The sequence below is a fragment of the Leopardus geoffroyi genome, chromosome A2 (genome assembly GCF_018350155.1).
Source record: "Leopardus geoffroyi isolate Oge1 chromosome A2, O.geoffroyi_Oge1_pat1.0, whole genome shotgun sequence".
Lineage (NCBI taxonomy): Eukaryota > Metazoa > Chordata > Mammalia > Carnivora > Felidae > Leopardus > Leopardus geoffroyi.
This window is the reverse complement of record NC_059331.1, coordinates 1,600,234-1,620,808: the sequence shown is the minus strand read 5'-3', so window position 1 is coordinate 1,620,808 and position 20,575 is coordinate 1,600,234. Positions and strand designations below refer to the sequence as shown.

Below are 20,575 nucleotides of genomic sequence, written 5' to 3'. Positions count from 1 at the left end.
TCTATGAGCTCAGTTACTTTTTTAAAGTTAATGTACTATTTTTTTTTTTAAGTAATCTCCACACCCAAAGTGGAACTCGAACTCACGACCCTGAGATCAAGAGTCGCAGATTCCACCGAGTGAGCAGGCCAGACACCCCTGTGAGCTGTTATTTTATTTTATTTTATTTTATTTTATTTTATTTTATTTTATTTTATTTTATTTTATTTTAATTTTATTATTTCATTTTTTTTTAATTGTACAGGTAAGTGACATCACTGAGCATATTTTTCAGGTTCCTTCACCTTTCATTTTAATAGGACTCCAAAGAAGTAGGTAGGCTATGCAAGTGTGGAAACTGGGCATTGGCGGGAAAGCCGGTGTCTCTCGGTGTCGAGCTGGGAGTTTCGGGGCGGGCGGCTTGGCTAACGGATTACGGTTTATGGACGGCCAAGGACGGAGCGGGAACCCGAGCGGGAGGCGGGCCGGCCTAGCCCGCGCAGGAAACTACAGCTCCCGGCGTGCCCCGCGAAGCCCCGACGGACTACAAGTCCCAGGCTCCTCCGCGGCGGCGGGCGCCGGGCGCCATCTTGGTCGGCGGCGCGGATTGAATGAGCCCGCCGAGCCGCGGCCGCCGTTCCGAGCCGCGCGGGCCCCGAGCCGTCGCCGCCGCCGCCGCCGCTGCCGCCGCCGCCGCCGCCGCCGCCATGGGCACGCCGCTGCCCGGCCGCGCGGGCGGACCCGCCACGCCGCTGTCGCCCACGCGCTTGTCGCGGCTGCAGGAGAAGGAGGAGCTGCGCGAGCTCAATGACCGCCTGGCGCACTACATCGACCGCGTCCGCGCGCTCGAGCTCGAGAACGACCGGCTCCTGCTCAAGATCTCCGAGAGGGAGGAGGTGACCACGCGCGAGGTGGGCGCGGAGCGGGGGCTCCGGCCTCCGAGGGTTCCGGGGGGTTCCCCTGCGCGGGAGTGACACTGGGCAGGCCCCGCCCACCGGGGGGGTTCCCCGGGGCTTCGGGGGGACCCCTAGGGTCGCACGCTGGGGTGGGCATCGGCCTCCGAGGGTACCTGGGGGCTTCGGGGATCCCCGCGAGTGAGGTTTGAAGCCAGGTGGGCCCTGACCACCGAGGGGTCCTCAGGGGTTTCTCGGGGAACCTGTGAGCGAGGGGTGCACACTGAGGCAGGCCCCGCCCACCGAGGGGGATTCTCGGGTTTTTCGGGGGACCTGTGAGCGAGGGGTGCACACTGGAGCAGGCCCCGCCCACCGAGGGGCATCCTCAGATTTTTCGGGGGACCCGTGAGCAAGGGGTGCGTCCTGGGACAGGCCCCGCCCACCGAGGGCTCCCAGGGAATTTTGGGGGGACCTGTGAGCGAGTGTTGCATACTAGGGCGGGCCCTGTCCGCCGAAGCGCCCGCAGGGGGTTTCGGGTGTCTCCTAAGTGAGGAGTGCAGTCTGGGGCAGACCGTGCTCTGAGGGACCCCCAGGGCATCTCGGGGTCCTCTGTACGACTGGTGGATATGGGACAGCCCCGAGCGCTGAGTGATCTCGGAGAAGATCTGGGGATCCCCTGACTGAGAGGGTGTGAGCCAGAGTAAGCCACGCCCCTAAGAGAGTTGTGGGGATGCGTTAGTCTGTTCTGGTGTCCTGGGAGAAAATTTGGTGGGGTTCTCTGGTCTCTGAGGAGACTGGGAGTTGAGGCTGTCTGATGAGGCCCTGAGGAGGGGTGGAGGGTCTCATGGGTGCGGGTGGGGGTCCCTGGGGCGAGTCACGTGGTCTTTTCTCGGTAGAACTCTGCAGAAGTCCTGTGATGAACTCTGGGGAGTTCAGGGACTGGGGAGGTGGTTAGGCTGTAGGCTTCGTCTCCTACCCGCACCTGGGGTGGGAGGGCGTCCTAGGGGAGGGGGCCTGATGTGTTAGGGATCCCGCGGGAAATTTGAGAGGTCCTCGGTTGGGCCCTGGGGAGCCCTGTTTGCTGATGGGCTGGAGCCTGATAGGCTCCACCCCTGAGTGGATGAGAGGGGATGGGGAGACAGCTGGTCTTGGGGACCCACTAGGAAGTTTTGGGTTCCAGGTGGGCCCCAGGGTTTCACAGACTGAGGGGCTGGGTAAACCCTCCCCCTAAGGGGATGTGAGAGCCAGATGTCTGGGGGTCCTGGGTGGGTTCTTGGTGGGGACTGCGGCTCCCGCCCAACTATCCCCCAACCCTCATTGGCCCCAGGCTCTTTTCTCGTTTAGCCGGCCCCCTGAAACCCACGTAGGGGTCCTCTGAGTATGGGTTGGGGTGACGAGGGTGCTCACCTTGCGGTCCCCCCTGAGGGCCGCTAGGAGAGCCAGGTCCTGAAGCCACGGTGTCCCTAGCCTGACAGTAGACCATGTGACAGAGTTGTGGGAGGACAGCAGCTAGGGGGTCATTTCTGGGAGCCACTTACTTACCCTTCGTGTGACCCTGGGCAAGTCACTTACCCTCTCTGGGTCTCAGTTCCTCTTCTGTAAAGTGGAAATATCAATTCCCACCTTTTGTGCCAGCTGGTGGGCCCTGGGAGTTGGTGTTGGCTTCGTGGAATGAAGGGCAGGCACTCAGGGGAAGTGCCCTGTGGCTTCGTTGCCCCTGTGTCATCGTGGCCTTAGTGGCTCAGAAAGCGGCTTGGGTGACGGGGAGGAAGAAGTGTCCTTGGCGGGGGGTGGTGGTGTGTGTTGCTCGGAACTGGATTCAAACCCAGATCCAAACTGCTTTTAGTCTGCGTGACCAGGGGACGGGTCATTTATGCCGTGGGGCTAGAATGGTCCGGTCCCAAGCGTGGCCACCTGCCTCAGCGGGGTGCTCGTGTCCTCAGGATGTGGACCTCCAGCTCCCACCTGCAGGTTGGTCAGGACGCCACGGGACCTGGCTTCTGGTCTTTCCCCTGGCCTCGGTTGTCCCACCGACAGACAGAGTAAATGGCGAACAGACCTTTGGGGGCCATGAGCCTGGTGGGCGGAGCAGAAGTGGGTGTTGTCCCTGGAGTGCACACTGGTGGGGCCAGGGAGCTGTATCCGGGCCCTGTCTGTCTGTCTGTCTGGGCAGTGGCGTTACTTACTTTTCAGGGGTGAGGCTTGCTCCTGGGAGCAAGGGGAATGGTGCTTCGGGCGATAAGCCTGCCCCACCGTGACCTTGAGGGCTGTGCACAGGCCCCAGGGGTGAGGGGTGGGCTCCCAGGATAAATGGCGGATAAACACCCCTCTTCACTGGGCAGTGGAGGGAGCTGGTGACCTGCGGAGGGATGGGGAAGGAGGTCACATGGGCCCTTCAGAGGGAGTGACCTGGAAATGGCCTTGGGCTACAGTGGGGCCCAGGCTTGACTGCTGAGTTGGGCAGAAGCAGAGGGGGCTGGAGAGGTGGCTCGGGTGGGAGGGCCATGGGCCAAGCAGCGTTTATTTTTTACCTGCGCGGAAGCTTCGCACCTGGATGGAGACTGCCCGACACAGAATGATGTCTGGGGACGCTAGTGGTCATCACGCTGGGGGTGCTCCTGGCATCGGGTGGCTGGGGAGAGGGGTGTGCTCAGCCCCCACAGTGCCCAGGATGGCCTCGCCCCAGAGGATGATCCCGCCCCAATGCCAAGAGGAGAAACCATTTGAGGAACCCTTTGAAGATGCCTTTTAAACTGTTCTGAGCGTGTCACACGCTTGTCGTAAAATCCAGACAGCGGAACTGCATGAAATAAAACCACAGCTTCACCCGTTTTGAGTGCTGCCCGCAGGCTCGCTCTCACACGTGGGGTGGGCAGTGCACTGCTGAATAGCCATGTGCTCGGATCACTAGAAGGTTTCTGGAAAGGCTGGGGCGGGCCGGATTCTGTTGGGAGAGAGATCTGGGTGCGGGCGGGGAGGGAAGGGGCCCGGGAGGGAGGGGCAGTTCTCCAAGGAGCCTCCCCTTGGGGTGTTAGGTTCCTCCAGCCTTCAGTTTCTTTTCCCTTACCTGCCCAGGTGTCCTGTTCCTCCTGGGGGCGGGGGGGGTGGCGGGGCGGGACTCCCTCAGGTGGACCCAGGGAGCAGGGGCTGGGCAGGGCGAGCTGGGTGGGAGAGTAGCACTTGGGGCTGCCCGCATTAGGGGATTGTGGGACTGTGGTTCTCAGCCGGGAAGTCGTCCCCCAGAGACACAGGGACAGGAAAAGGCCACCTCGGGTTACGTGCGCCCCCCCCCCCACACCCCCTCTCTGCCCAACACATGCGAGCACATTTGCTCACTCCTGGCACTTGCAGAATGCCATGGAAGACAGAACAATAGGCCCAGCCGTCGGTCTCTGGTTGCTGTGCCCGCAGTGCCTCACAGGTGCAGGGAAGCAGGGCCTGCCAGGGCAGCACCTGTTAGTGGTCTGAGAAAAAGGAGTCTGTGAGCTTGTCCCCTACAAGAAGTTTCCAGGTTGCCCCGCTGCTGTGGAGCCGGCTCCGCGTTTTAGCTCTGTGGGCTGGAAGTCTCCGTCGGGGCTGCTCGACCCCGAGGCTGCAGTGGAGAGCTGCCGCAGACACCGTGTGAAGGAGCGGGCCAGGCTGCGTGCCCGTAAAACTTCATTTGTACACGCTGGAATCAGAATTCCTGGGATTTCCCTCCCTGGGTCGCAAAATCTCTTTTTCTTTTCTTTTTTTTTCCTGCCTCGGCCATTGAAAGATGCAAAAACTATTCGGGGCTTGCAGGCTGGACGAAGACAGGTGGCGTGGTGGAAATTGGCGCGTGGGCCCGAGTTTGCAGACCTGGTGGCTGTAGATAAGTGCCTTGTCGAGACCAAAGGGACACCAGCCGCACGGGGACACACGCAGGGACCTGAGTCCCACTGCAAGAGCTTGTCGTTGTGCTTTTGGTTTTCTTTTTGTTTTTTTAAGTAATCTCCGTAACCGTGGGGCTCGAACTCACCACCCTGAGATCGAGAGCCATATGCTCTACTGACGGAGCCAGCTGGGCGCCCCAGAACTTGGTACTTTAAACAGGACACTTGAGGTGGTTGTGACCCTTCGGGCACAGAATCGGGGGGGGGGGGTGTGAAAAATCTGAATCGTGAAGACAAGCGATAGGGTATATTTTTACTGACTCAGCCTGATGTTTTAGGCCAGTTTTAGATGTACAGAAAAATGGCAAGGCTAGCGCGGGGTTCCCACAGAGCCCAGCCCCGTTCCCCTGCTGGTCCTTCGTGTTATGTTTGTCACCCCGATGTCACCAGTATTGACGTCACGTTGACCTCGTTGACTAACACCCATACTTTATTTGTGGGTCCTCAGTTTCCCCTGACCCCTCTGCCCCAGGACCCCCTGGGGACCCCACATGGCATCCAGGCGTCCTGTCTCCTCGGGCCCCTCTGGACCGAGACGGTTTCTGAGACTTCCCTCGTGTGCGTGCCCTGGGCCGCCGTGAGGAGTGCCGGTCAGGAATTCGTAAGACGTCTGTCTAGTGGGGTTTGCCTCCTGTTTCCTCGTGGTCAGGCCGGGGCAGTGCGACAAGTAATATTTTCACGGACTATTTAAGAAACTAAAACGTGTAGGACGCTTGGCTGGCTCACTCGGTGGAGCACGTGTCTCCTGATCTTGGAGTCGTGAGTTCGAGCCCCACGTTGGGGGTAGAGTTTACTCCAAAAAAATTTTTTTTTAACTAGTACAAAAATCTCGCTGCGAATGAAGTATGGAAAACTTAAATGCGGTGTCATAGTTGCTGGCTTCTCCTGCCCTGTGCCCTGACCAGGCTCCGTACTGAGGTTGCCTTAGTGACCGTTGTGTTGGTCACTGTTCGTCCCAGGACCCCCTGCCTGGTGAGGGGAGGGTGTGAGGGAAAGGGCCCCAGGCTGGGGGAGGAGCAGGGGTATGCCCTGCGTGTGCCCCTCCCTCGGGCTCAGGAGAGTTCTAGAAGGTGAGATGGCAGTTGACGAGCAAAGACACACACGTAAACCCAGGTGCCCATGTACCTGTGGAGAGAGGAGCCAGTCACTTTGTGAACTGAGGTTTATTCCAGAAGCCAGTTCCCAGAGTTGGAGACATCGGGTGTGGCCAGAGGTGACCACCTTTGTGGGAGGGAGGGCCCTTGCTGCTGGGGGTGCAGGAGGGAGAAGCTGGCTTTGTCTCCACTCCCCCTATCGTGTGTCCTGACCTTGGAGTTGCGCCCGGCAGACCGGCCCCGCACCTGGCAGGTCAGGAGGCCACAGCTCACCGCTCCCTGTCTGGGAAGGAGGCCTGGGAGCCCGGATCCCGTCTTACCTGTGGGATGAGATGACTGGGAGCCGCCGGGTTGAGGCACAGGGTGCCCGGGCCAGTGGGGGTGGTGCGTGGGGTCTCAGACTGGATGTCAAAACCCCAGCTCTCGGGGCGCCTGGCTGGCTCCGTCGGTGGAGCATACAACTCTTGGTCTCCAGGTTGTGCGTTCAAGCCCCGTGTTGGGTGTAGAGATTACTTGAATAAAACTTGAAAAACACTTAAAAAAAAACAAACAAACCATCTTTTCTGAAAAGCGCCACCTCCTGGAGGCTCCTTGGCCCCTGGGCGAGCCGGGATGGTCATGACCCTAGCACTTGGCAGGTTCCACGGCCCCTCTGCCCCGGGGCCTTTCCTGTGGACGGGTGGGGTCCCAGCTGCACCCCGGACACACACCCGCGCGGGCACCTTCTAGCTCCACAGCGATGGCTGTGCTTGTCGTCCTGCGGCCCCGTCTTCAGCCGCTTTACTGAGCTGGAATTCCCGTCCCCACCGCTCACCCAGTCACACTCTACACCTCCGTGCTTTTAGCACTTTCAGAACGGTGCAGCCTTCACCTCCGTCCACTTCCAGAACATTCCATCTCCCCAGAGGGAACCCCATCACCCCAGCTCCTAGCCCCCACGAGCCCCCCTCCTGTCCGTGGAGGAGCCCGTTCTGGACGTTTCACACACGTGGGCCCACACCCCGCGTGGCCTCTCGTGTCCGGTTCCCTCCCTGAGCGTCGTGTGTTCGGGGTCCGTCCGCGGGGCGGCGGGGGTGGGCGCCTCGCTCCTGCTCGCGGCCGAGTGAGTGGGTGGGGTGCCGTGTGCGTTCGTCCGCGGATGGCCCTGTGGGTCGTGTCCACTCTGTGGCTGTTGCGAATCGTGCTGCTGTGAACACGCACCCGGGTTTGTGTAGACGCGTGTGTTACTGCTTCTGGGCAGACAGATACTCAGCCGGGGAATGGGCGGGTTACAGGTGAGTCTGCTAACCCGTCCGAGGGGGCGCCCCGCCGTCTTCTGCAGCGGCTGCCCGACTTTCCATTCCCCCGGCCGTGCATGGAGGGCCCCATTTCTCTGTGTTGCCAGCATTTGTTGTCCTTTGTCTTTCCGACCCCAGCCGTCCTAGAGGGTGGAGGGGATACCTCACTGTCCTGTTGGGTTCCAGATATCGTGAACGCATGTGCGTGGTCCTGGGCACGTAGACATGGGGGAGGCTGGGGGCGAGAAGGCCACGAGAAGCGAGCCGTGTGCACAGCTGGTGGGTGACCTGGGCAGGGGACGGGCCACGAGGGCGGGTGGGACCGGCTGGGGTGGCCCCGGGCTAGCGGGGCCGAACTGGGTGCGGAAGCGTCCGCTGTCCCTACGAGCTCCGTCTGGCCCGGGAGGGGGGGGGTGTGGGGAGCCTGCGCGGCGGGGAAGAGGCTCCTCTTTGACCTGGGCCTTGCCGAACCCCCTCAGGTGAGCGGCCTCAAGACGCTGTACGAGTCGGAGCTGGCCGACGCCCGCAGGGTGCTGGACGAGACGGCCCGAGAGCGGGCCCGGCTGCAGATCGAGCTGGGGAAGGTGAGGGCCGAGCTGGAAGAGACGAACAAAAGGTAGGTGTGTGGCTGGCGTTTGCCACCCTCGTTCTGAGCTGCGTCCCCGGGACCGAGCTCTGTGGCCTCGGCCTCCAGACGCCCCTTCCCAGCATCATGCAGCCCAGGGGAGATTCCTTTTTTTTTTTTTTTTTTTTTTCTTTTCAGAAGTTCACTTATTTTGAGAGGGTGGGAGGAGCAGAGACAGGGGGAGAGAGACAATCCCAGACAGGCTCCGCACTGTCAGCACAGAGCTCGACGCAGGGCTCGATCTCACCGACTGTGAGATCAGGATCTGAGCGACGGCAAGAGTCGGACGCTCATCCGACTGAGCCCCCCAGGCGCCCCTTCCCCAGGCAGATTTCAAACCCGAGCAGCTCTCCTGAAGCGGAGTCTGTAGGGAGCTGTCAGCACGGGGCCCCTGTGCTCCCAGGGGGAAAGGACGGGCCAGAGCCCAGCCTCCCTTCTCTGCCCTGGACTTGGGAACCGCTGTTGTGTCACGGGTCCCCAGGGACCTTGCCGCCCACCTCACGTGCGCGCAGTGGCCCTCGTCCTCCACGGCACCTGTCGGGTGCCCGCCCCGGGAAATCGGTCTGCTTCCGTCCCCCCACTGGAGCACCTCAGCCACCATACGGGCCGCCTGGGGGAGGCAGCCTTCAGGCTGTGGGCTTTTCTCTTCAAAAGCACATACTGTGGCCACTTTTGAGTGAAAGGGCCGCACGGGAAACGAGCAGAACCAAGTTGTGCGGGTGCGGACAGCAGCAGGACGGAGTCCTTGATCGGGGACACCGTGCGCCACAGCAGGCAGTCGGCTGTGACCCGCTGTAAGCCTCACACCCGCCGGGGCCCGACCGTCACGGTCTGCAGTCCGGACGGGCAAACTGTGGCAGGGGCCGGGCGTATCCAGGGTCCCTCAGCTTGGCGGTCACTGGGGCCGAGGCCTGGTGCCTGTGTCCCTGCCCACAGCCCCAGCCGCCACCCGAGTCACCGTTGCATTTGCGGGAATTTTTCCTTCCTAGTTTTTAAATAGAGTTTTGGGTTTTTTTTTTTTAAGGCAGTTTTACGTTTATAGGAAAACGAGTGCATGGTACAGAGTTTCCAAAATCCCCCCTCCGGTTTCCCCGTTATAAACACCTTTTTCACCTTACATTCATGAGCGTGCTAGGCTGTTGTAACGGACGAGGCAACACCAATACATTATCGTTAACTGAAGCCCACAGCTGACGTTAGGGCTCACTCTCGCGGGGGTTCCCCCGTGAGTTTGCACAAACGCATCGTGAGAACGTATCCGCCCCTATACCATCGTGGTCCCCCTGGCCCTCAGAGTCTCGTGCTCTATCCGTCCCTCCCTCCCTTTCTCCCTCCCTCCTCCCTTCACTGCCTCCATGGTTCTGCCTTTTCCAGAATGTCCTAGACTTGGAACCACACTGTGCGTGTGGCCCCCTCAGCCTGGCTTCTGTCGCTGAGTGATGGGCACCTGTGGTTCCTCGGTGGACTAGATCCGCTGGAGCAGAACAGAGAGCCCAGACACGGGCCCACGCTGCGCGGTCACCCGGTCTTTGGCCAAGGAACAAAGGCAAGTCCTGCTTTTGTAAAAGGCCAGGTAGACTGTGTGGGCCATCCGTTTGGTCGGTTTTTTTTCATTAAAAAGTGATCCTGGAGAAGACTGTGCAGAGGCAGCACCGCCCGGACCCCAGCCTCTCTCTCTCTTCGTGTCGGTGCGGAGTCCGGAACTCTCCAGACGCTCCTAGTCTGGGCCAGAAGTCTTGGTTTTTTTCCCCACTATCGGTCACAGATGCTCGCTGTCAGGAAAGTGGAAAATGCAAGGTAGTTTGAAGAGAAGCAGCACACGTGGCCCCAGCCTTCGCCCAGAGTCGCCTCGGTGGGCCTGCCGCGTTTCTGTCCCACGGGTCTTTTCTGTGTAGCCGCAGGCACCTCCACGAACTGGCGACGCCTGAGGGCAATGGGGGGGCGTCCCTCGCGGACGTCCCCCGAGTCATGAGATGCCCCTGTGCCGGGGCTCTGTCCTGGCTGCTGGGATGTCCCCATGTCTGGGCTGCTTCATCAGTGATGCCGGGGCTGTGCACTGCCAGCCCCATTGTTCTGTGACCGCCTCCGCGGGTGACAGCTGTGGGGTGGGGGTGGGGGCAGATAGGACAAGAAGAATGGCGAACGCTGCTAAGTGTCTGGGCCAGAACTTTCCCGTAAGGCCCCTACTCCAGAAGGAAGCCTTCCTGTGCTTGCGGGCCCGTGGACGCCTCTTTGGCCCCTGACCTCCGGGGCTTCGCGCAGTCGCCTCACTTCCTCTCGTCCGCGCAGGAGCCCTTCCAGACCAGGGCGGCCATTTAGCTCTGGTGTCTTTCTTCTCCCGAACAACTTGCCACCACAGCCCCGTGAGGGTGGGAATGTGGGTAGCGTGTGGAGGAGCCACATTCTCCCACTTAACCTCCCAGGACTTCCTGTCAGGCAGGTGAGCGATCTGCCTTAGCGCCTTGAAGCTGGTGAGACACGGCCAGTGAGACGAAAGCCAGTATAAGCCCCAGTGCCCCTGCTTTCTGGGCCGTTCTGTGTAGTTGTTCAGGGTACCGAGCACTAGATAAAGTTGTTCAGAAGTTTTCCATATTACCTGATGCCTCTGTCCCAGTCCCCCTGGCTTCGTTGCGGATTTCAAACTTGCCGGGCACACCTCACCCCAGGGCCTTTGCACATCTGCTTCCTCTGCCTGAACGCTCTTCTCCTGGAAATAACACATCTGGCTCCTCCCACTGCTGCCCTCACGCAGGTCTGTTTCCTGGGCCGCCCCCCTCCCCTCCCCCCGGGCACGGCTGGGGGGACTTAAAAGTACAGTTCCCACCTCACTCTGCTCACCCCACGTCTCCCCTCCCTGCTTCTTCTGCCCTTCTGATGCAGACTTACGTCTGGCAGGCAGCGTGTTTCCCTCTGGTCCCCACCCACGAGAAAGTTCTGCACCGTGGGAGCAAGGGTGTTCCCAGATGGATCTCTGGCAGGAGGGTGTCCTCCACAAAGCGGGCTGTCAGTAATGGTTGTGAAATGAGTGACTTGTTTCCCCGCCAAACTCCTGCAAAACCGCTCTAGGGGCTCAGGGTTTGCAGCCCCTGGAGAGCCAGGGCTGTGTGGCTGTGGGGACCCTGAGACCCCCCCCATGGAAAATGGCCATATGATACCCGGGCAGAGCTCCACATTCGTGGGGCTGCTCTTGGGGACATGGGCAGCTTGACGGCCAAAGTCTCTGGTCTTTATGCCACCCCACCTCACGTGAGCTGATGCGGGGTCCCCTGTGCTTCTCCCTCGGGGGGGGAATGGCGGGGATGCCGCCCAGCCCCCACCGTGTCCCATGTGAGTGGTGCTGCTCGATGGGGATGGCTCCCTCAATTCCGTGGTGGGGAGGTGGGCATGTGTCCAACTCCAAGGTTGAGAATTCCTTTGAGAATCAAGGGCCAGGGGCCCACGCTAGTAATAGCTGTGCCTGAAAGAATCTGTTTGTCATCTTCAATATCAGGAAACTTGTCTACTAGGATACCAGATGAACCTGCTTCAAATAACTGAAGTTTGCAAGTGAGATGGACTTTTCAGTGGCTGGGATGTTAATTTTATAATGTTTATATTTGAGAGAGAGAGGCAGACTGCAAGTGGGGGAGGGGCAGAGAGAGGGAGAGACAGACTCCCAAGCAGGCTCCAGGCTCCAAGCTGTCAGCACAGGGCCCGACGCGGGGCTCGAACTCACCAACCGTGAGATCATGACTTGAGCCGAAGTCGGATGCTTACTGACTGAGCCACCCAGGCACCCCAATATATACAACTTTAATAAATTTAAATTATACGTTAACTTTTTAAAACATTCATTTTTATTTTTAAGCTTATTTATTTTGAGAGAGAGACCATATGCAGAGAGAGAGAAAGGGAGAGAGAATCCTAAGCAGGCTCCGAGCTGTCAGCACACAGAGCCCAACGCAGGGCTTGAACCCACAAATCGCGAGATTAGGACCTGAGCAGAAATCAAGATTTGGATGCTTAACCGACTGAGCCACCCGGGTGCCCCAGTATATGTTAACTTTTTAATAAATTGTTCTCCCCTCTATGAGCTGTCCAGTGTCCAGAAATCACCAAAAAATGACATTAAAGCTCTTCCCTTGGGGTTTTTGGAGTGTGTGTGTGTGTGTGTGCTGGCCAGTGGGGCCCTGCTGGCCTGGCTCAGGGCAGGTTTGTGCCGAGAGCTGGGGTGGGTCTGGCCTGCTTGTGCCCAGGTGACCTTGTCCCGGGGCTTCCTGGGCTGCCTGAGGGGCTCCCTGTAGCCGCACCACAGCTGCCCTCCTGCTCTGCTCTTGGCTGAGTCCCGCTCTTGACTTTCAGCTCCAAGAAGAGGGAGGGCGAGCTCACGGTGGCCCAGGGCCGTGTGAAGGATCTGGAGTCCCTGTTCCACCGGAGCGAGGCAGAGCTGGCCGCCGCCCTCAGCGACAAGAGGGGCCTTGAGAGCAGTGTGGCGGAGCTGCGGGCCCAGCTGGCTAAGGCGGGTTTCCGGGGGGCCCTGGTCTGGGGGAGGCCCGGTGCCAGTGGGCGTGTGCGTGTGCTGCGGGCCCAGGCGGTGGCTTTCCTGTCGGGTGTGAGCGGCTTTCCCACCTGGCGACGCCCCATCAGAGTGTGTGTGTTTAAGGGGATCCCCCGTGCCCCGAGAAGCCGCGTGGGGCGGCAGATGGTCACGTTGGCTTGCTGTCCTGTGTCCCCCAGGCGGAGGACGGTCACGCGGTGGCCAAAAAGCAGCTGGAGAAGGAGACGCTGATGCGCGTGGACCTGGAGAACCGCTGCCAGAGCCTGCAGGAGGAACTCGACTTCCGGAAGAACGTCTTTGAGGAGGTGCGGCCCAGCCGGCCCGCTAGGGCCCTGCGACAGCCTGCAGACAGGGGCCTCAGCCCGGCACAAGTCTGGGGGGCGGGGCGGGACCCGGGGAGGGTCCTTCTGCCTCTCTCAGCCTGGGGGACCCCGGGCACCTCTCCATCTGTGCCTTTCTTCACGCGGCCTCTCTGCCTCTCACCCAGACACTTGTCACTGGGTCTAGGGCCCACCCAGATAATCCAGAATGATCTGATTTTGAGGCTCTTAATCGCATCTGCTAAGCCCCCCTTTCCAGATAAGGTCACACTCCCAGGTTCTAGGGATTAGGATGTGGACTCCTCTTTTGGACTTGGGGCTCCACCATTCAATCCACAGCAGACCCTCCCCAGGGAAGGGAAGGAAGGGGGGGGGCCCATCTGCTTCCCTTGCTTCCTGGGTCTCTCCCTCCCCCTTTAAACCTGGGCCTGCCTGGGAGTGAATGAGTGCTTCTGGTGGTTAGAGCAGGGGTTTCTGTGTCCCGCCCCCCCCCCCCCCCGTGGCCCCTCCCAGCTCGTCCTCACAAAGCCCATTGTCCTGTCACAGCCCAGAATGGAACCCTGGGGCCCTCGCTGCTGCCCTCACTGCCTGGGTGAGCTGCTCGAGGGAAGGATGTCCATGCTCCCGAGGAGTGGTTTCCCACTCCAGCCGCACCCCGTGAGAGCCAGGGCCGCCAGGGCACTTGGGGAGCAGCCCGAGAGGGAACCCCTGAAGGCATCCGCCAGAAAACTGGAGCCTTCGAGGGGATCTGTAAGGGACCCTGAACTTGTGAGGGGCCCCTCGGAGGCACCAGTGAAGGATCCCGGGTCTGCCAGGGGGCCCGGGAAGACAGACATGAGGGGGCCTGCCAGGGGAGCCGGAAGGGCACCCCAGAAGGGCTCCTGGAGGGGTGTCCTGAGGCAGGCATCCGCGAGGGGCGCCGTGACGGTGGGTGTGCTGTTCGTGGGTTCGTTGTCAACAGGATTGGCTTCCTTGAGAAACATTCCTATTGTTCTTACAAGCGATGGCGCAGTGTGATAAGTGACAGCTCTGTGCTGGGGGGAGCTTCTGGGAGGAAAGGCTGTCCCCTTTCCTGGAGCCGGAGGCTGGCGAACAGCTCCTTCTGCCTGCCCTTGACCCCACCGTGTGTCTGGGGCAGCTGTGCTCTGGGGCCCCTGCCTTCCTCAGGCGTGTCCTCTGCTGTCCCGAGGTCCGGGTCTCTATCTCAGACCCCAGGTACCTGAGACGACCCGTCAGGAATTCTTTTAGCAACAGCTCTACTGAAATACTCCCAGGGTGCCTGGGTGGCTCCGTCAGTGGTTGAGAGTCCGACTCTTGGTTGAGCCCCCGTGTCCGGCTCCTTGCTGGGCCTGGAGCCTGGAAGCTGCTTGAGAGTCTCTCTCTCTCTGCCCCTCCCCCACTCAGGCAGCACGAGTGCGCGTGCACGGGCACGCTCGCTCTCTCTCTCTCTCTCTCTCTCTCAAAGAAAAAAGGAAAGGAGCATTCCCATACCCTAAAACTTTTAAAGTATACAATTTACTGGGTTTTGTATTTAACTCCAGAACATTCCATCAGCCCAAAAAGGAAGCCCCGTCCCTATCAGCAGTCACCCCCCTCCCTCCCAGGTCCCCAGCCTCCCCCCCACCCCCCCCTCGAGCCCCCTTCCCGTCCGTGGACGAGCCTGTTCTGGACGTTTCACACCCGTGGACTCCCGCCCCGCGTGGCCTCTCGTGTCTGGTTCCCTCTCTGAGCGTCGTGTGTTCAGGGGTCCGTCCGTGGGGCGGCGGGGGTGGTGGACACGTTATTTACCTGCTAGTCAGCTGGGGGACACTTGGGCTGGGTCTCCTCCGCGCAGTGTGAGCAAGCAACCGGGAGATCCCCGCGCCCCGGTGGTTCACTGTGCAGTTTTGAGCCCTCGCTCGGCCTTGGCTCTCGGGTGGGGGGCACCGCTGGCCGGGAGGCCAGGGGTGCCCGCCGCAGCGGTGACGCTCGCTGTGCGGCAGGAGGTGCGGGAGACGCGGCGGCGGCATGAGCGCCGCCTGGTGGAGGTGGACAGCAGCCGGCAGCAGGAGTACGACTTCAAGATGGCCCAGGCGCTGGAGGAGCTGCGCAGCCAGCACGACGAACAAGTGCGGCTGTACAAGCTGGAGCTGGAGCAGACCTACCAGGCCAAGGTGCCCGCGGCGGCGGCGGCGGGGGCGGGGGCCCCGCGCCCGCCGCCAGCCGCTCACCTGCCGGTCCGTGTCCCTTCAGCTGGACAGCGCCAAGCTGAGCTCTGACCAGAACGATAAGGCCGCCAGCGCCGCGCGGGAGGAGCTGAAGGAAGCGCGCATGCGGGTCGAGTCCCTCAGCTACCAGCTGTCCGGCCTCCAGAAGCAGGTGACTCCCGGGGGCCTGTCTACCCCCCCCCCCCCCGGCGACCCCCGCCGCTGCTGCGGGACCCCCGCTTCTGGCTTCGGGTGTAGATGCAGTGGCGAGTCACGGGCGCTGGTGATGCATGCAGCGCTCCTTCCGGCCTGGCCTGGCCGAGGGGGCTGTGGGGCCCGCCGGCCACCGGAGCCCCTGGGGCTGGGTGTCTGTCCCCGGCCCGCCCCGGGAGCCTGGCCGCGTGTGCAGGAGGACCGGGAAGAGAGGCGCGCAGCCGGGAGGGCTTCTCCCCGTGACCTGCAGAGGCCGCCCCGACTCCTCCCCAGGCCGGTGCCGCGGAGGAGCGGATTCGCGAGCTGGAGGAGACCATGGCCGGGGAGCGGGACAAGTTCCGCAAGATGCTGGATGCCAAGGAACAGGAGATGACAGAGATGCGCGACGTGATGCAGCAGCAGCTGGCCGAGTACCAGGAGCTGCTCGATGTCAAGCTGGCCCTGGACATGGAGATCAGCGCCTACCGCAAGCTCCTGGAGGGCGAGGAGGAGAGGTGGGGGGGCGAGGGGGCGGGGCGAGGCTGGCTGTTGGGGCCGGGGGGGCGGAGCTCCGGGGGGGAGGGGAGAGGCGGAGCCGCAGGGGGTGGGGGCTCTCGGGGCAGGGGCGAGGAGGACGGGGAGGCCGAGCGGGTCTGGTCCCTTGGGAGCCCTAGTCGGCCCTCCGTCCCCCAGGCTGAAGCTGACCCCCAGCCCGTCGTCGCGGATCACTGTGTCGAGGGCCACGTCGAGCGGCAGCGGCAGCGGCGTGGCGGCGGCCGGGCGCACGGGCCGCGGCAAGCGGAAGCGGCTGGAGGTGGAGGAGTCGCCGGGCTCGAGCGGCATCGGCTCCGGCGGCGGCGGCGGCGGCGGCAGCGGCTTCCACCTGGCGCAGCAGGCGTCGGCCACGGGCGGCGTGGGCATCGAGGAGGTCGACCTGGAGGGCAGGTTTGTGCAGCTGAGGAACAGCTCGGACAAGGTGAGAGGCCCGCGTCCCTGGGGGTTGGGCCCCGTGGGGCTCCCCCCGAGCCGCGCGTCACGTCAGGCCGCGTGTCCCCTTTGCCAGGACCAGTCTCTGGGTAACTGGAGGATCAAGAGGCAGGTCCTGGAGGGGGAGGAGATTGCCTACAAGTTTACGCCCAAGTACGTGCTGCGCGCCGGCCAGACCGTCACGGTAGGTGGCTGCGGAAGGGCAGGTGGGCCGGCGGGGGGTTGGGGAGGGGGGGCAGGGGGTGGCAGTAGCAGCTAGCCAGGTGACCAGTGTGACCGGGGGCCGGGATGGGGCAGGAGAGGGGGTGGGGTGGGGGGCGGTGGTTGAGTGACTTTGCCCTGAGGACGGCTGGTGCTTGTCACGGGTCACCCGTGTGCCCCTGCTGTGCCAGCGGACCCTCCCTGGAGCCCTGTAGCACCTTGGTGACACGTCCGGGTCCCGTGGCAGACAGGGATCCAGGTTGTCTGGGCTGGCGGGCGGGCATTGGCGGAAGATGTTCACAGTGACAGGTGTGGACCCCTGGAGCCGACGGGCTTCTGATCCCAGCACGGCCGTCGTCCGCTGAGACGAGAGCCGTCGGCCACCGTGAACCTCAGTGTCGTGGCGACGGACATCCCTCGGCAGACCCAGGGGGCAGTGATAGGGAACCGGCTGGTGGCACAGAGTACTGGGACCAGAGCCAACATTGATGGAGGCCCCCTGTGTCCCCCAGGTGTGGGCAGCTGGTGCAGGAGTGGCCCACAGTCCCCCCTCGACACTTGTGTGGAGGAGCCAGAACAGCTGGAGCACAGGCGACAGCTTCCGGACCGTCCTGGTCAACGCGGATGGGGAGGTGGGTGCCCTGGGCCTGTGGGGGCCGTCCTCTGTCCTGGCCTCGGGGTCCCTCCTGGAGCCTCCCTGACCGCACCACAGGCCGCTGTGGGAGCCCTGGGGTGGAGCTTCGGCCACAGGGCCAGCAAGGCGATCCTGGGTTTGGGGTGCTGTCCTGCGGCGCGCCGAGGCCTGGCCGGAGCATTCTCACCTGACGGCCGACCTGTGGGCCGGGCCCTGGGCACCCGAGGGGTCAAGTGTCCACGGCTCTTCCCTCGCCCAGGAGGTGGCCATGAGAACCGTGAAGCAGTCCTCAGTGGTGCGGGAGACGGAGAACGGGGAGGAGGGAGAAGAGGAGGGAGCCGAGTTCGGCGAGGAGGATCTTTTCCATCAACAGGTAGAAGTCCCCGAGGTGGCATGCGTGGCCGCCGTGTCCCCGGGGCCGTGCTGCCCCGCGGGCTGCTGCGTCTGTGCTAAGGTTCTTGGCACAGTCCGGGCCTCACCCCCTGGAGGGCCCCACAGCCTGTGGCCAGAGATGTGCCATGGTGGGGCTGGGGGTGGGGGGGCGACATCCCTGCCTCCTGGCTCTTGCCCATTGTGAGGGCCTCAGGGTTCTGGCCCGGGGGCCCCCCAGGAGTGCGGTGTTGGCCCCCGAGCGCCGCCAGGCGGCACCGGTGTAACCCCGAGGGTCCTCAGCGAATGGGCTCTGTGCCACTGCTCCGGCAGCCTGAGACAGCGGGGCCTAGATGATGGTTTGGGGGGAAGGGCTCCTGGAGGGCCCTGGGGCCTTGCCGCAGCAGCTCTAAGTCCCAAGACTGGGGTCTGACATTTCAGTTGTGTTGTGTAGCTCAGAAGGGAGACGTGGAAGGTTCTGGAACGGGGACAGTTGAGGCTGAAGCTGCCGGCCCTGTCTTCCCGCTGGGAGCTGGTGCTCTGGGCTGGCGAAGGCCCTGGTCCGGCCCCTGTCTGGCAGGGGTGGGGGGCCACCAGCTACCTGCCTAGCCAGGCGGGCACGCTCCGGCCTCTTAGGCTGCTGGCCTTTCTTTCCAGGGGGACCCGAGGACCACCTCGAGAGGCTGCCGCGTCATGTGAACGGAACTCGCCTCACCGTGTCTTTGCCCAGAGCCACTGAAAACTATTTTTATATCATTGGCCGTCTTTAGTCCTTGATACATTTCTAGAGAATTTTTAAGCAAACTGCCAGAACGTGGGGGCGGGTCTGTGCCATCTTGGCTGTCGGTGGGCTTCCTCGGACCCTCCCTTCATCGCCACTGTCTGGACCTGGTTTTTTTTTTTTGGTGCCGCATTTCACCATTTGGCTGAGTTCGAGGAGGCCGAGGAACCTAATAGCTGCCGGGGGCGGGGTTTGGAGGCTGGAGGGCCTGGCGGGGGTGCAGGGGCCCGACTCTCTCCCTGCCTCTGTCTCTCCCTCGGACGGAGCGGGGCTGGCCTCTCCTCTCGGGACCAACCCGTGGGCCTTAAGTGGGCGGAGGGCAAAAATGCCCGGGAGTTTCGTTGTTTGTTAAGCTCTTTAAAAACCAAATCCAGAGCCCAGGCTGTGACCTGGCGGGGGGCCCGCGCCCCCCCTGTGGAATTTTGGCGGCTGGGCCGGAGACCAGAGCGTTGGGAGCGGGTGGTGTGGACGAGGCTCTGCTCTGACTCCACTGGAGCGTGTGTGCGGCTGCAGGCCGGGTGTCTGTGCACGTGTCGGGGGCTCTGCGGAGAGCCCCCCTCCCTTCCTGGCTGTCGGGCCCTGGGGTTCTGGAGCTTTCTGTACTTGAGTTCCTCGGCTTGCGGGACCAGCGGGGCAGGAGACCCGGAAACCTAGGGGACAGGGACAGCTCCGTTTGGAGACTTGTCACCAGGTAAATGGCAAGGGCACAGGCGGGGTAGCCTCGCCGGCGAGTGTCCACGTGTGACAGCTGCTTCCCGGGCCTCTGAGAGGAGAGCCGCCTCGGGGTGAGACCCGGCCCCCTTCTCCAACTCTGTGCCTTGTGCACGGGGCTGAGTGCGGGTCCCCACCGGCCCCTGTGTGCTCGCGTGTCCCGCTGTCCTGGCTTCTGTGGGCGACTTCCTTCTCTGACGGCCGTGCTGGTGCCGGCCGATTCCTGCAGGGCGGCTCCCGGTCACCTCGCCCGGCCCCCCCTCTGCACTCGCTGACCGTTCATACCCCCTCCCACATAGATACACAGAAGTTATTTTTTTAATGGATATTTATTTTTTTACATTGGTCAGTGCTCAGATTGCCGGATCCCACTTCAGGGCTCGAGCCAGGGTCACTGGGACAGTCCCCCGAGGGGGTGGAGTTGCCGGGGGGCGGGGGGGGGGTGGCCAGCTCGGTGGACGCTGAGGCCGCAGACGGCAAATTCCTTCAGAAAGCGCAGCTCAAGTCTTAAAGACGAAATACTGAGCCATGGAGGCACGCTGCCCCAAAAGGTAGCACGTTTACCAAGCTGGCCCCTCCCACTCGCCCCAGGCAGGGAGCCCCGGCATGCGGTCCCTGTGGTCCCCACCGGTCTCCCTTTCCTTGGAAACTGCCTGTGGCCAGAGGGTTAGAGACTTGTAGGCTAGCGAACAGTCTGCTGCATCTAGGGTCGGCTTTAGGTCAGGTACTTTGCGTGGCCACCAGAGTCCCCAGGATGTGAACTTGGTTTTTCTCGTGAAGGGAAATGTCTCACCGCTACCCCTCCCCCGTCTCTGGTGGGTCCTGGGGTGGGGGGGGGGGAGGGCTCACCTGCCACGATGATGCACCAGCCTCCACCCCACACGTGACCTTCCCCACGAGTGCTTCCGGGCCCCCGAGGCCCTAAGGTGGTGCCCCCACACCCGCATCACAGGAACTGCATGCGCAGTGAGGGTCTGGAGCTCAGACGCAGAGGCATCAGGCGGGTTGTGATGGGGGTCTCCAAAGTCTGCACTGGTCTCGGCCACATCTTGCGATGTATGGGGGGGGTGGGGGGTGGGGAGAGGCGACTGTGGACAGGGAGTGGACCCCATCGTTCCCATGGGCTCAGATGCCTCATGGCGTCCTTTTCGGTTCCGGGCAGGGCCTCCAGGTGCACGGGTAGGGCTTGCTCCTCCTGGCAGGTGACATTTGTCCTTTCCAGGCCCGCTTCCAGCCTTTCCCCCCAACCCGTGGTGGCCTGGCCTTCCCCCCCACCCCCCCCCCAACCCGTGGTGGCCTGGCGGAGGTCCCGAGTGGAGGGGTGAAAGGGCCCAGGCACCGTGGTGTCCTTGTCTGGTGGGGGGAAGGTTAACTAGGGACCCTTGGTGACTGCAGGAGGATGGTGGCCGTTGGTAAGGGAGGATTTGGAAATCCAGAACGGAATCCAACGTTCAGATGTCAGCGCTGGCCTGGGAAACAGTCTGCAGTTGTCATTCTTAGCTTTAAGCCGCTTTAAACGATGCGGGAACGATTCCCTTGTCCGAGCCCCACTCGCTAACCGGGCGCCCGGGCCAGCGGCACCCCCGCTGGGGTCTCGCCCCGTGGCCCGCGCCCCGACGGATCATCAGCACAACCTGCCGTGGGGCCGGCTGGGCGGACGGCTTCTAAGGACTTGCATGCCAAACGTGTGGTCTTTTTCTTTCTCCAATGATTTGTAATATGCATTTTATGACCGGAAACTTTTTGTACAACACTCCAATAAACATTTTGATTTTAAGTTCTGCCCCCGAGTCTACTCTGACGCGGCTGCCCCAGACCGGGGACGGAGGGGGGCATATGAGACCGCGGGACACTCCCTGGCAGCGACCCGCGTCG

General features: G+C 62.3%; 1 protein-coding gene across 1 annotated transcript; it reads left to right on the top strand.

Annotated features, from left to right (window-relative positions):
* Nucleotides 1-539: 539 nt before the first annotated feature.
* Nucleotides 540-20,477, top strand: LMNB2 (lamin B2). Its single transcript, XM_045491365.1, has 12 exons — nt 540-890; nt 7,637-7,773; nt 12,124-12,280; nt 12,499-12,624; nt 14,622-14,792; nt 14,872-14,997; nt 15,312-15,532; nt 15,711-15,993; nt 16,081-16,188; nt 16,718-16,837; nt 17,099-17,212; nt 17,866-20,477. Exons 1-12 carry the CDS (start codon nt 591-593, stop codon nt 17,905-17,907), a joined length of 1,905 nt encoding a protein of 634 aa, XP_045347321.1. The 5' UTR covers nt 540-590; the 3' UTR covers nt 17,908-20,477.
* The last annotated feature ends 98 nt before the right edge of the window (nt 20,478-20,575 follow it).

Bases quoted from the DNA above. Each gene is read 5' to 3' on its own strand.
- LMNB2 (XM_045491365.1), top strand. From the start codon at position 591: ATGAGCCCGCCGAGCCGCGGCCGCCGTTCCGAGCCGCGCGGGCCCCGA. The intron at 14,793-14,871 runs GTGCCCGCGGCG...GTGTCCCTTCAG, and splicing joins AGCAGACCTACCAGGCCAAG to CTGGACAGCGCCAAGCTGAG. The intron at 15,994-16,080 runs GTGAGAGGCCCG...CCCCTTTGCCAG, and splicing joins TGAGGAACAGCTCGGACAAG to GACCAGTCTCTGGGTAACTG.